At 37.9% G+C, this 11,334-nt stretch overlaps 1 protein-coding gene across 2 annotated transcripts; it reads right to left on the bottom strand.

The window, feature by feature from the left end:
* Window positions 1-5,256: 5,256 nt before the first annotated feature.
* On the bottom strand, window positions 5,257-11,332 carry heca (hdc homolog, cell cycle regulator). 2 transcript variants are annotated; one of them, XM_051873884.1, is made up of 4 exons: window positions 10,896-11,332; window positions 8,223-9,335; window positions 5,860-6,014; window positions 5,257-5,764 (listed from the first exon to the last, which is right to left on the bottom strand). In XM_051873884.1, exons 1-4 carry the CDS (start codon window positions 11,086-11,088, stop codon window positions 5,600-5,602), a joined length of 1,626 nt encoding a protein of 541 aa, XP_051729844.1. In that variant the 5' UTR covers window positions 11,089-11,332; the 3' UTR covers window positions 5,257-5,599. The 2 variants fall into 2 exon arrangements, with proteins under 2 accessions (XP_051729844.1, XP_051729845.1); XM_051873885.1 differs by having other exon boundaries at window positions 10,932-11,329.
* Between the last annotated feature and the right edge of the window lie 2 nt (window positions 11,333-11,334).

Raw genomic sequence — 11,334 nt, 5'->3', positions numbered from 1 at the left:
GACTTTGGTTGTATGACTAATATAAGTTAAATGAATAAGGCAAATTTTTCAAATGTTCTGGAGAAAATGGTTGATAGGACATTGCTTGTTAAACAAAGAAATTTACATGACTTTCAAACAGGAGATGAAAAAGGTTTGTTGTATTGCACACAATGGGGGGGGGGGATTCTTGAAAAGTTTTTTAATTAGTCTTTTTTTTTTTTTTTTTTTTTTTTTTTATACTTGTTTTTCAGTATAATCCTTGAAACATTTTAAATTTGAGAACTTGTGTAGTTAGACATAAAAGTTATGTTAAATGCAAAACGTGTGAAAAAGGCACATATTTTCTGGAGAAAATGGTTGCCAGGAGGTTGCTAGGTCATTGCTAAGATGTCCTGAGTGGCTTTTAGAACATTGCTATGCAGTTGCTACGATGATCTGGGTGGTTATTAGGGAATTTCTTACTAGGGTGTTGGCCTGATTGGTTACTTAGGCATTGAAAGGTGGTTGCTATGGTGTTCTGGGTGGTTGCCCAGACAGCAACATAGTCTGGCCAAAGATCTGGCCCACATCTGGTACATGTGGATTATACACGGACCAGATGTGGGCCGGATCTGTGCCGACACTATGTTGCTGTCAGGGTGCTAACTGGCCCAAGTTATTATATTATGGTCCCTATAGAGCCATTCCTTTAACGCGAGACTATGGGAATTTTTTGTGCATTTTATTGTTAGCCTGCCAAATTTGAGTTTAGCTTGGAGTGAGAATTATTGGAATTATGTGTTTTGTGTTAAAAAAAAACACAAAACACAAAAACCTTGCATCACAATAAGTGCATTGTGATTGTCAAAACATTTGGTAACTAAACAGAATTTAATAAAGCAATAAGCCCCAAGAAGCTGTGGTTTACAGTGAATTTATAACAGCTAAGGGGCGTTGTTAGGCACGACGTGGAGCGGAGTGCCTAAAACCCCCTTAGCTGTTATAAATTCACTATAAACCACGGCTTTACGGGGCTTGTTGCTTTTATAAAATGGTTACCACACAATACAAATATTAACACCAAAAAAATATGTATCAATGTAAAATCATTAAAAGACTTCTTTCCGTTGGAAAAAAATAGTCCCTGACCGTGAACAGCAACAGAAGTTACATTATTACGCCATTAGATGGCGGCAAAGATTGTCTTTATGAGCGAGGCATTCAGTCGCAAAGACTTTTATATTGAAACTTGTTGTGAGCACAGAACAAGTGCTGTCAGTGTCAGCAGGGCACGGGAAAACCTATTAAATGGTATAAGTACAAGATCGCAGCGGACATTCAAACGGATTTTAATTATGAACATAGGACTGACCTGAAGGAGTATGTTTTCAGGAATTTTACAACGGCTTCGAACGCGGCTCAACCAATCAGAATCAAGGGCCGGAACTATCCGTGTTATAAATCAAGTTTAGTGACAACATGTTACAATGCTTACATGGCACAAGTGCTTGACACCAATTACATGATTTCAATTGTAATTCGATCCGGTCTTGATTCAATATCATTTCATTTGGATAAATATCAGGTACAATAGCTACATGTTATTTTTTCTCAAGGAAAAAATCTCTCAACTAATGCTGTAAACATACAGGGAGCTCTGTCAGCTGGTATTATTATTAAAAGTTCGAATTAAAGGGATAGTTCACCCAAAAATGAAAATTCTGTCATCATTTACTCATCCTCAAGTTGTTCCAAACCTGTATGAATTTCTCTTCTGCTGAACTCAAAAGATATTTAAATTAATATCATGTGGTTCATAATGCGTGCAGATCTCAAATTCTGTATATTGTATTACAAAATTTAAATGATAGATAAATACCGTTTTGGCGCTGTTTAATGTGGTGGTGGGAGAGATCGCTTGCTGTTGCCTCCTCAGATCAAGCAAAGCGCATTTGAACAGATCATCTCTTCTGCGTATTAGTTACGGCGCGAATTTCGCGAAATAGACATAAATTAATATCAGAAGGTATGTTAAAAGAGACAGTACAACTTACTGAAATGATTCATGTCTCATGTAATCGCTCAATCAGTGTTTCAGCCGCGGAAAGATGTCAATAAAACAGCCTGAAAACAATGTCATGTAATAGCACATTTATCTCAGAAAAGCCATTCAGTGACCATAAACTCGATAGTCAGCTAGAAAAATAACTCTAGAAAGAAGCATTTTGTTAAATATATGCATCATATTACATATTTACTGTTCTTCCTACTGCCCTATGTTATGACAGCCAAAATTTTTATATTTCAAAAAACGAATTTAAAACATAGCCTAATTATGTAATTATAAAGTTAGTAGCCTATTATTACTTTATTATTATTATAATAAAAACTTACTTGTATGTAATTTGTGTTTGTATAGGCTACAAATCAGTCAATTTTAACCTTCAAAATTATAGTAATGTACCAGCTGACTCCCTGTATAGTTTACAGCATTAGTTGAGAGATTGTCTTTTCTTGAGAAACGTTCCCATGTACTGTACCTGATGTATATCCAAATGAATCAATATTGAATTGAATCAGAATCTAATCATAAGCTTGTGAATCGAAATTGAATTGAATCGTGAAATTTGTGTCAATACACAGCCCTATAATAACAATAACAAAGGACCTTAAGTTATATTCTGGAATATCTTTTAAGGAAAAGAGTTGGAATTCATGATAAATAATAATGTTAACTGCTGTCCACTAACATACAATAACTCTTATTGCACACCATGATTTTTACCCAAGCAGCAGTTTCCATGGCAACAGCCTAAAAAGGCAAGCAGCTTTCATGCTTACACTGTTCAGAATGATTCAGTGTCTATACCTGCAAGTAGATGTATTGACCTGTATTTATTTATATAAATGCTGTTGCATCATTTTCCTCTCTGGGTTACACATCCTGTACCTCACAGACCTTGTACACATACTAAGTGCAGGTTTGAATATATATCATTTAGGCATATTTTGGTTCTGCTTGTGCACAAAGAAGCCACCTTTGTCCTAAATAAATACACAAGCAGACACAAACACGTTTCTTCTGTTGGAACAAACCACACTTTGTTGAAAAATTTAAGATTCAGAGCAAATCAGAGAATACCGAATTATAGGCTACCTGCAGGCAGTCCCAGCTTCTAACAGAATGTGAATTTGTATCAGAAGCTGCAGTTATGGCCATGAGTGGGAATGAGGAAGCCAGCGGCTCTGTACTTAACTTGACCTTTAGCCTGAAGCATAAAACATAGATGCATTAAAAAAATGGTGCTCACTAGGCTTTGTGTAGACAACAGTGTACACTTCAGATTGTCTGATCTTGAATTACATTGTCTTTGTGAACACTGCTTATTGTCAGAATTTTGACTGAGTTTTTAAAGATGTATACTGCTCTAAAAAAAAGTAAAGCCCAGGACACACCAAGCCGATGATTAGCCGCCGTTTTTAAGCGTCAGCCGATTAAGTTTTCCCGGTGTGTCCTGCACCGTTGGCTCTAGTCGGACGCCGTCGGGTTTTAATGGGCCAATTCAGCATGTAGAATCGCCATAGGGCGAGAGAGAACTCTGATTGGCTGTTCAGTTTAGTGAACGAGTTGAAGCGCAAGAATTGTTGTGCCGAATTTCGACTCCCTGCCAAATTATTACCCCCCTCGTTGAAGTCACTACCTGATTGCCTAATCTTAAAGGGTTAGTTCACTCAAAAATGAAAATTCTGTCATTAATTCATGTCATTCCACACCTGTAAGACCTTCGTTCATCTTCGGAACACAATTTAGGATATTTTTGATAAAATCCGATGGCTCAGTGAGGCCTGCATTGAGAGCAAGTTAACTTAGACTTTCAAATGCCCAGAAAGGTACTAAAAACATATTTAAAACAGTTCATGTGACTACAGTGGTTCAACCTTAATGTTATGAAGCGACGAGACTACTCTTTGTGCACCATAAAAAAACTAAATAATGACTTTATTCAACAATATCTAGCACTCCTCACTGAACTAAACAATGCTTCATGAAGCTTCAAAGCTTTTTGAATCTTGTTTTTTTTTCGGCACACAAAAATTATTCTCGTCGCTTCATAACATTAAGTTTAAACTATTGTAGTCACATGAAATGTTGTAAATATATTTTTACCTTTCTGGGTGTCTGAAAGTCTAAGTTAACTTAATTTGTGTTCCGAAGATGAACGAAGGTCTTACGGGTGTGGAACGACATGAGGGTGAGTAATAAATGACAATATTTTCATTTTTGGTTGAACTAATCCTTTAACCCCACCTCTAATCCTAACCCCTCCCCCACACCTACTCCTAAACCTACCAATACTAGGGGGGTAATAATCTGGTAGGGGGTTGAAATTCGGCACAACACCTGTTTCCCTTTCTGAATTAAGAATATAGACGAATATATATGAAAAAATAGACAGTGGCCTCCTTACACGCAGGCGCAGAACGCGCATGCTGGTTGACAGTCAGCTGTAGTTCCCTCTGTGTTCACGTGCAGTTTTTTTGCTCTAACGCAGGCGACGTGAGGCGACAACACAGTCAGCTTTTATCAGTGCTAGTTCTTTGGTGACAGTTTGGTGTGTCCCTACTCTACCCTAATACACCAATGCAATAATTGCTTTTTAATTGACTTTTCACACTACATTTTCACAAGTCAAAAAGACCATTTTGTCAACTTTTTTTATTTATTTTTTTTTTTTTTTACAAAATGTGTAGCTACTGTGTTTGGCTTCTGTATGGTAGTATAGATATAGTCTCCATGAGATAGGTTATCTCTAGGAGGCTTTAAAATATTAATTTTTAGCAGAAATATGTGCTAAATCATGGCCAACAACAGGCCAGCAGATCTAATGGTCTGGTAAACGTTAACTGACAATTATAGATGCTTGTAGTATGAATTTTATATGGATGATTTATCATTATACAATAACAAACATGCCTTAGTTCCCGTTTCTACAAGATTTATCTTTTAAAAACAATATTCTAGCACATCCAAATTTTATCTAAGGATTTATTTATTTATTTCTCTCACTCAATAAACAGCTTTGTCTTCCAAGATTCACAAACCAAAGGTTGTCCACATGAGAGCGCCTCTTCATTGCTTTATCAAAGAAGCTGCTTCATCTGCAATAATGATGTTCTTTGAGCATTGCTATTTGATATGGAAAACAGGAATTATGTAGACAGGCCCTGGGCAGAATGAGATTGAGATAATAAAAAAAGAAAAGAAAAAAACTGACCAAGCCGTGGAATAATTAATCTGTGAAAAAGGAAGGTTCCTTTTATGTATTTTATTGTTTTCTTGTTTTTTTGTACAAAAGAGCAAATTTGGCATACAGAGATACATTCACTTGTCACAGTATTGTTGTTGCTTTGTTTTTTAAATGCAAGCTCAAACATTTCAAGGATATACGCAAAAGCACACCCTCTTTCTCTTAACAAAAGATACGCTCTCCGACGTAAAGTTGTATGCTTTTGATTCTTTCTATTTTGTTCCTAAAGAGAACTAATCCCACACAAAGTGTCGACAAGAGCCCAAAATAAGTAATTCTATGAATAGAAAAAACAGGGAAAAAATACTAGCATGCAAATGCAGCTTTTGTCAATAAGCTTCGAGAACTTTGAACGAGGAGAATGGCTTTACAAAGTGATAGTCCAGATTGCCACAGTGAGGACACTGCTGTACATTGCTGTACTCTGAGAAATACTGCATGCCCACACGTACGTCTATAACGGGTTTCCCACAATGCTTGCAGTTGAGCCGTGCCTAGGCAGACAGAGAATAGTGACATTTTACTATATATATATATAAAATATAAAATGATATGTTATATAGTTTATGAGCACGAAGAGATTCATTACCTGGCAGCACGGCGATGCAGCCAGTATGTCGTATGTGTACATTGTGCCCAGCTGGTGCCAGCTTCCATCCCACCTAGACTTGCACTTTATACACACGATTTTGTGTACTCCTTCCAGGCAGTCCACACAGATGGCATAAAGGTGCATCAGCCTCCCTTTAGAACATAAACAGAAAAACCCTTTTAAACTGCAATTAGCTTCTAATTCATGAAAATATATTCTAATAGGGATTTAATGGTATGCCATGATCAAAGCATTATTATCTGTCACAGCTGCTTTGCTTCTTTATTACAAGAAGAAAAGGATTAGTTTTTATTCCCAATCAACTTAATTTATGTATTTGGTACTTTGCCTCAAAATGTCCTTGTTTTAGTCTTCAGCAACAGTCATATTTAATTCTCAAATGCTATACTTGAATTGTTTTTGCTATGGTAAAATTATTATCATGCAGAGTTTGTCAACTGACTCAGCTCAACGTCATTTAATAAAAATGGTGAAGCTGGAAATGGAAAGGTTTTTGCTGTTCTTGCTATTTTATCAGAAATTAATGGTGTAAATGCAATGCAATCTTTTCTAAGCAGGGAAAAAGAGACAGATTCAACAAAAATAATGTGAAACAATACCAAAAACAAGGCAATAACGATGATATCATTGTGAATAAATCAATACTACATATTTGTCTGTCAAATTTGTTATGGTTGATAACCAATAAATGGGCAATATTAAAATTCTATACTTTTTTTAACATAAGGTAAAAAATAAAATACTAAAGTCAAATATTTTATAAGCTGCAATTGAATTTAGGCATCACAAAATTATGAAAATGAATATTCATTATGAGATTTGCTAGAGATCTCAAAACACATTTAGCAGTGTTACTAAATTATTAGTGTTTTTAAAGATTAACTTTGGAGTTTTAGATGATGGCAAAGGTAATCTAAATGTAAAAATAGGATAAGTGAGCATAAACCATTTAATATGTAATATCAGCCAAAACTGATAAAATAAAATAAAAAATCTCCAAATATCATCCAGTAACTGATATGGTACTCATAAATCATGTGCCCCTAATTTATATTTTTACTTAATATAATTACATTTTTTAATGCAAAAAAATCACAAAAATCTAGTCTTTCATTGAAGTAAAACAAATGAAAGTGTGCGGGGTTCTCATTATGAAATAATGTTTTTCTCCAAAACACATTGGTTACAATTATTAATTATTTAAATATAAAATGTCATAAATGTCATAAAATTATCTTAAGCACTGATGATATTGAAGTGACTGCACAACATAGTTTGGAGACACTGAAAATGTGAAGAGAAACTTGTTTAATTAAATTTTAATTGAATAGAAACAGAATTAAAGTTCAATTTAATTCTGTAAAACTTTGTAATTTATGAATGAATCCATTTAGATTACTACAGATATTCTTTGCTGTGTGAGCTGGGAAGTTTATGGGACACTAATGAATAATAACAAAGTCCCCCTGTGGTGAAAATCAGGTTTTTAATGTTGTTTATATGTCTATGTGGTGTTTTTAATATGCTTTAAGACAAAGCATGTGCAAATTCATAAGTCAACACCATGAGTATTTTCTCTCTAAAACTGCAGTGATCTAAAGACAGTTTTAAAAATGCGGTTTGAAATCGCTGGTGTTTCTGATGTCACAAACTACCTTGTAACCAATCACATCAACGTCCCGGCAGGCTTTAGCATATCATTAACTATGACCGCTCTGAAACAGGGAAAACTCAAGATAAGCCAGGTTATCCCGGTATATTTTTCTCTTGATATAAAAAAATCGGGTAGATTTAGCAATATAGCGGGTGTATGATGTATATTACAATGTTATGATAAATATGCCTTCCTCCACTGTTCAAAGCGTTTCTAAGGATACTGATTTTTAGAAGATAAGCTGTCTGACTTGCGAACAGGAACAAGGTTTGTGTAACATTAGCAACACATTATTAGCTGTTTGATAACGTAGTCAAGCAAAAGGATAATCATATTAATTACTGTTATGTGTCCGATGTTGTAAAAAGCGATACCATTGTGCAGCGTTTACCTCAGTAAGTTGACCGAGTGGATCTCTGAGCTCGTGTGTGTGAGTGGAGGCAGGGCTAATTAGCATATTCATAGATCCGCATATACTAAATGAAGCAAGGGTGTAGAGTTACATTCAAGCTATTTTAAGGCACAAAGATTTTTTTTTTTCACACACACAATTTTTGTCATTTTGGTGATCAAAGATTAGTTTTAAGGGATAAAATTATTGACTACAGGGGGACTTTAACATTTTCCACTCTAATATTTTGAAGAGAAACACCCATTTTTGAGTGTGAATTTTGGATTCACTCACCTTGTAAATGGCACGGTACATCATACTCGATCTCATCATGGCGTGAAGGGCTCAGGAACAGCGTTCCATCCACTAAAGGGAACTGCTCAAAGATGGGCAGGGTGTGATGGCAAAGGGCACAGTTCACCACATTGCGGTGACTCGCACTGAGCGCAGAGAGTATGAACTTCCTGAGATCCTCTCCCTGCCCGGCTTGGGCATCATCCTCCATTCGCACATGATAAGTGTTGAGCTTGTGTCGGGGAATGTGTGTGAGCAGCTCGGAAAGATCCAGCCTCCTCAGGAACTGCACAGGGTTGTCTCCGGGAGAAAGCCGAGGGAGGCACATGTTGGCGGCACCCTGCTCAAGGTGAGCCCCACGTGCCACCACACCTCCGGACAGCAAATGCTTCCTGTGGCCTTCTGTATGAACCGCGTTTTTTAGAAACTCGCCCAGGTGCCTCGAGCTACGCGGGCCACCGAGGGACTGGGGGGGAAAGGAGGCGAAGCCCGATGGGGGGGACTGAGTGGGGGATTCGCATGGGGAGCGGAGCCCATGGGAAACACCGCCGATGGCATTGGGAGGACCGCCGTGACATCTCTCCTGGGAGTTCTGCCAATCTGCCGATTGTCTGCGAGACAGTTCCTGACTGGAGCCACGGTGAGCTAGCTTATGGCTTGCAGATGATTTCCCTTTCTTGGGCTCATCGGCAGCTTCCGGCCCCCCTCCGCCGCAAGCGCCACCTACAGAGGAGGCACCACTGCTGGGCTTCCCGCTCCCTTTCTCTGGCAGCTTTTTCTTGCGCTCATCGTGCATGCGTTTCACCTGGTACCAGTCAGTGTCTTTTTTCAGGTGTCCCTGGCCGCAGCGACAGGAGCAGAAGCGGAAGGCTAGATCGTAGCCCTTTTTGGTCCACATGTTCTGTCGGCACTGCTTCTCGTTCCAGCTGCGGGCCCGGCCGATGCAGTTGAACTGCACCAGGATGCTGCTCTCCCACTCATAGAAGCATTGCAGGTGCATCCAATTGCCGTAGGGGCAGAGTTCACTGTTGCACACCACACGCTGGTAGTCGTCCTTCTCAAGGTCAACGGGACGGCCCAGACTGCACACTAATGGGGTGGCACATGTAGCCTCTGCCAAACACAATGAAGATTTTATTAACTTAGGCTTAATGCAATGGAATAGCTCACATAAAAATTACACTTCTTTCATCATTTACTCACTCTTATGACTTTCTTTCTTCAGTGGAATAAATGTGATGTTAGAATTATTTGCTTTCATTGCAGGTGAAAAAAAGATGCAATGAAAGTAAATGGTGACAGAGCCTAACATCTTTTTTTGTACTCCAGGAAGGAGCTTAGAACAACATGAGGGTGAGGAAATGATGCCAGAATTTATATTTCTGGATAATCTGTTGCTATAAGGGAAAATATCTTCAATGCAGATTACAACGGCTTATGTTATACACAAAATAAATAGATATTTTTAAATTACATTTGGTTAATGTATTGTACTGTAATGACAGAATTAATAAATAAACCTGAAAAAAAAAATACATAAGAGACATTAGAATAAAGCAAAAATTCACAAAATTCATTAAGGGACATCAACAGTATTTATAGACTGCATTCAAGCAGCGTCACTGACAGAATTCAGTGTCAGTACATTCAATACATCATTTCTATTTATAATAACTTAGTGGGTGCAAATCCCACTCAAAAAGAAAAAAATATTACGCAACATTCCTGTGAATGAAGTTGAAGTGTGTATGTGTGTCTCATGAGAGACAATTATACAACAACAGACAGTTCCAGTCTTCAAATTTGATTGTACAGCAGCATTTCAAGAGTGCTGTTTTTCTGTTTGAATCTCTCCACTTTTAAGTGTTCACTGCCTTTCAGACCAGACTAGTTAGGCATAAAGTGAAACAACTGTTTTCTCTCATGAATTGAAGTAAAGTTGTATAAATTCAGCTGCAGAAAAGAGCATGTTGGTGTTTTCTCTAGCTCTCCAGAGTGGGTTTCTCTCACTAGTGTGCGCACCTTATTAAAATTAAAACTTTAAAAATTAATTAAGGAACGTTTGAGCACATATGGAAATGCCCTGTTGCTCTGCTCCTCTTACAGATTTCAGTCTATGCATTACTTAATGACACACAAAAGTTTTTTTTTTTTTTAACGATTTTTGTTTGTTGAAGACATACAAACTAACTGAACAATTTGAAACGTACTTGAGTTACTTATAAATAAAAAAATAATAATAAAATTATGAATAAAATATAATAAAATATATCATTCTGTATTACTAAATATAAAAAAGGGCTATGATTACCTGCGCCCTTACATTCCATTATTCATATCTGCCACTCAAAGATAGAACACCACTTCCATTACCTCAGGAGCCAAAGCCATACAATGCATTATTAAACCCCCTAACTGCACATCATTACGGTGATATGACATGCCATTACACGACATACACACAACATTTGATCACATGCAACTCCATGCCAAGTGTATCTACCCTTGAACAAGGCCTACACAACCACCTTACAGTGCAGGACGATAAGTGAGAGCACTAAAATCTCCAGGCAATGTCGTAACAATTCTGATGACACGCACACAAAACAAGTTGCTGCAAGTGAGAGAACATTAGAAGGAAGGTAACGCGCGCGCACTTTCAGGGAAACGTACCGTCTGATAGAACATTCACTGAAGTGACGTTCTTACCGCTTCTGTTGTCGCTCGGCGGACCCGCTGTCGCTCCAGTCAACACCGAGGCAGTTCCTCCTGTAACCGCAGACGCAGAGGCTCCATTTTCTTGCTCGTCCCCGCTACTATTCGTGCGTTTATTTCTCTTCCCCTTGTTGCTTTTTTGGTTGGGCATAATGGAGCGCTCAGTATGAATGCAGCCTGTCAGCGACCGCCACCGAGCATTTCTGCGGATATCATGTCGAGGGTGCTTGACGAATCCACTGCGAATATTAATGCACGGTAGATGCAGATCTTACAGTTCGATCATCATCTTCCAGATTTGTGCAGGCAGTCTTGACAGCAGAGGTACACCATGAAGAAGGCGTGTCCCTCTCTTGTTTTGATTCCTGCTCTGAAGAGAGAATGTTCCTCTGGCCCC

Source organism: Ctenopharyngodon idella, chromosome 20 (assembly GCF_019924925.1).
Source record: "Ctenopharyngodon idella isolate HZGC_01 chromosome 20, HZGC01, whole genome shotgun sequence".
NCBI lineage: Eukaryota > Metazoa > Chordata > Actinopteri > Cypriniformes > Xenocyprididae > Ctenopharyngodon > Ctenopharyngodon idella.
Note: the sequence above shows the minus strand (reverse complement) of the source record. Positions and strands in the feature narration are given on the sequence as shown.

Bases quoted from the DNA above. Each gene is read 5' to 3' on its own strand.
- heca (XM_051873884.1), bottom strand. From the start codon at position 11,088: ATGCCCAACCAAAAAAGCAACAAGGGGAAGAGAAATAAACGCACGAAT. The intron at 9,336-10,895 runs GTACGTTTCCCT...TGTGTTTGGCAG, and splicing joins AGTGAATGTTCTATCAGACG to AGGCTACATGTGCCACCCCA. The intron at 6,015-8,222 runs GTGAGTGAATCC...TATGTTCTAAAG, and splicing joins TGTACCGTGCCATTTACAAG to GGAGGCTGATGCACCTTTAT.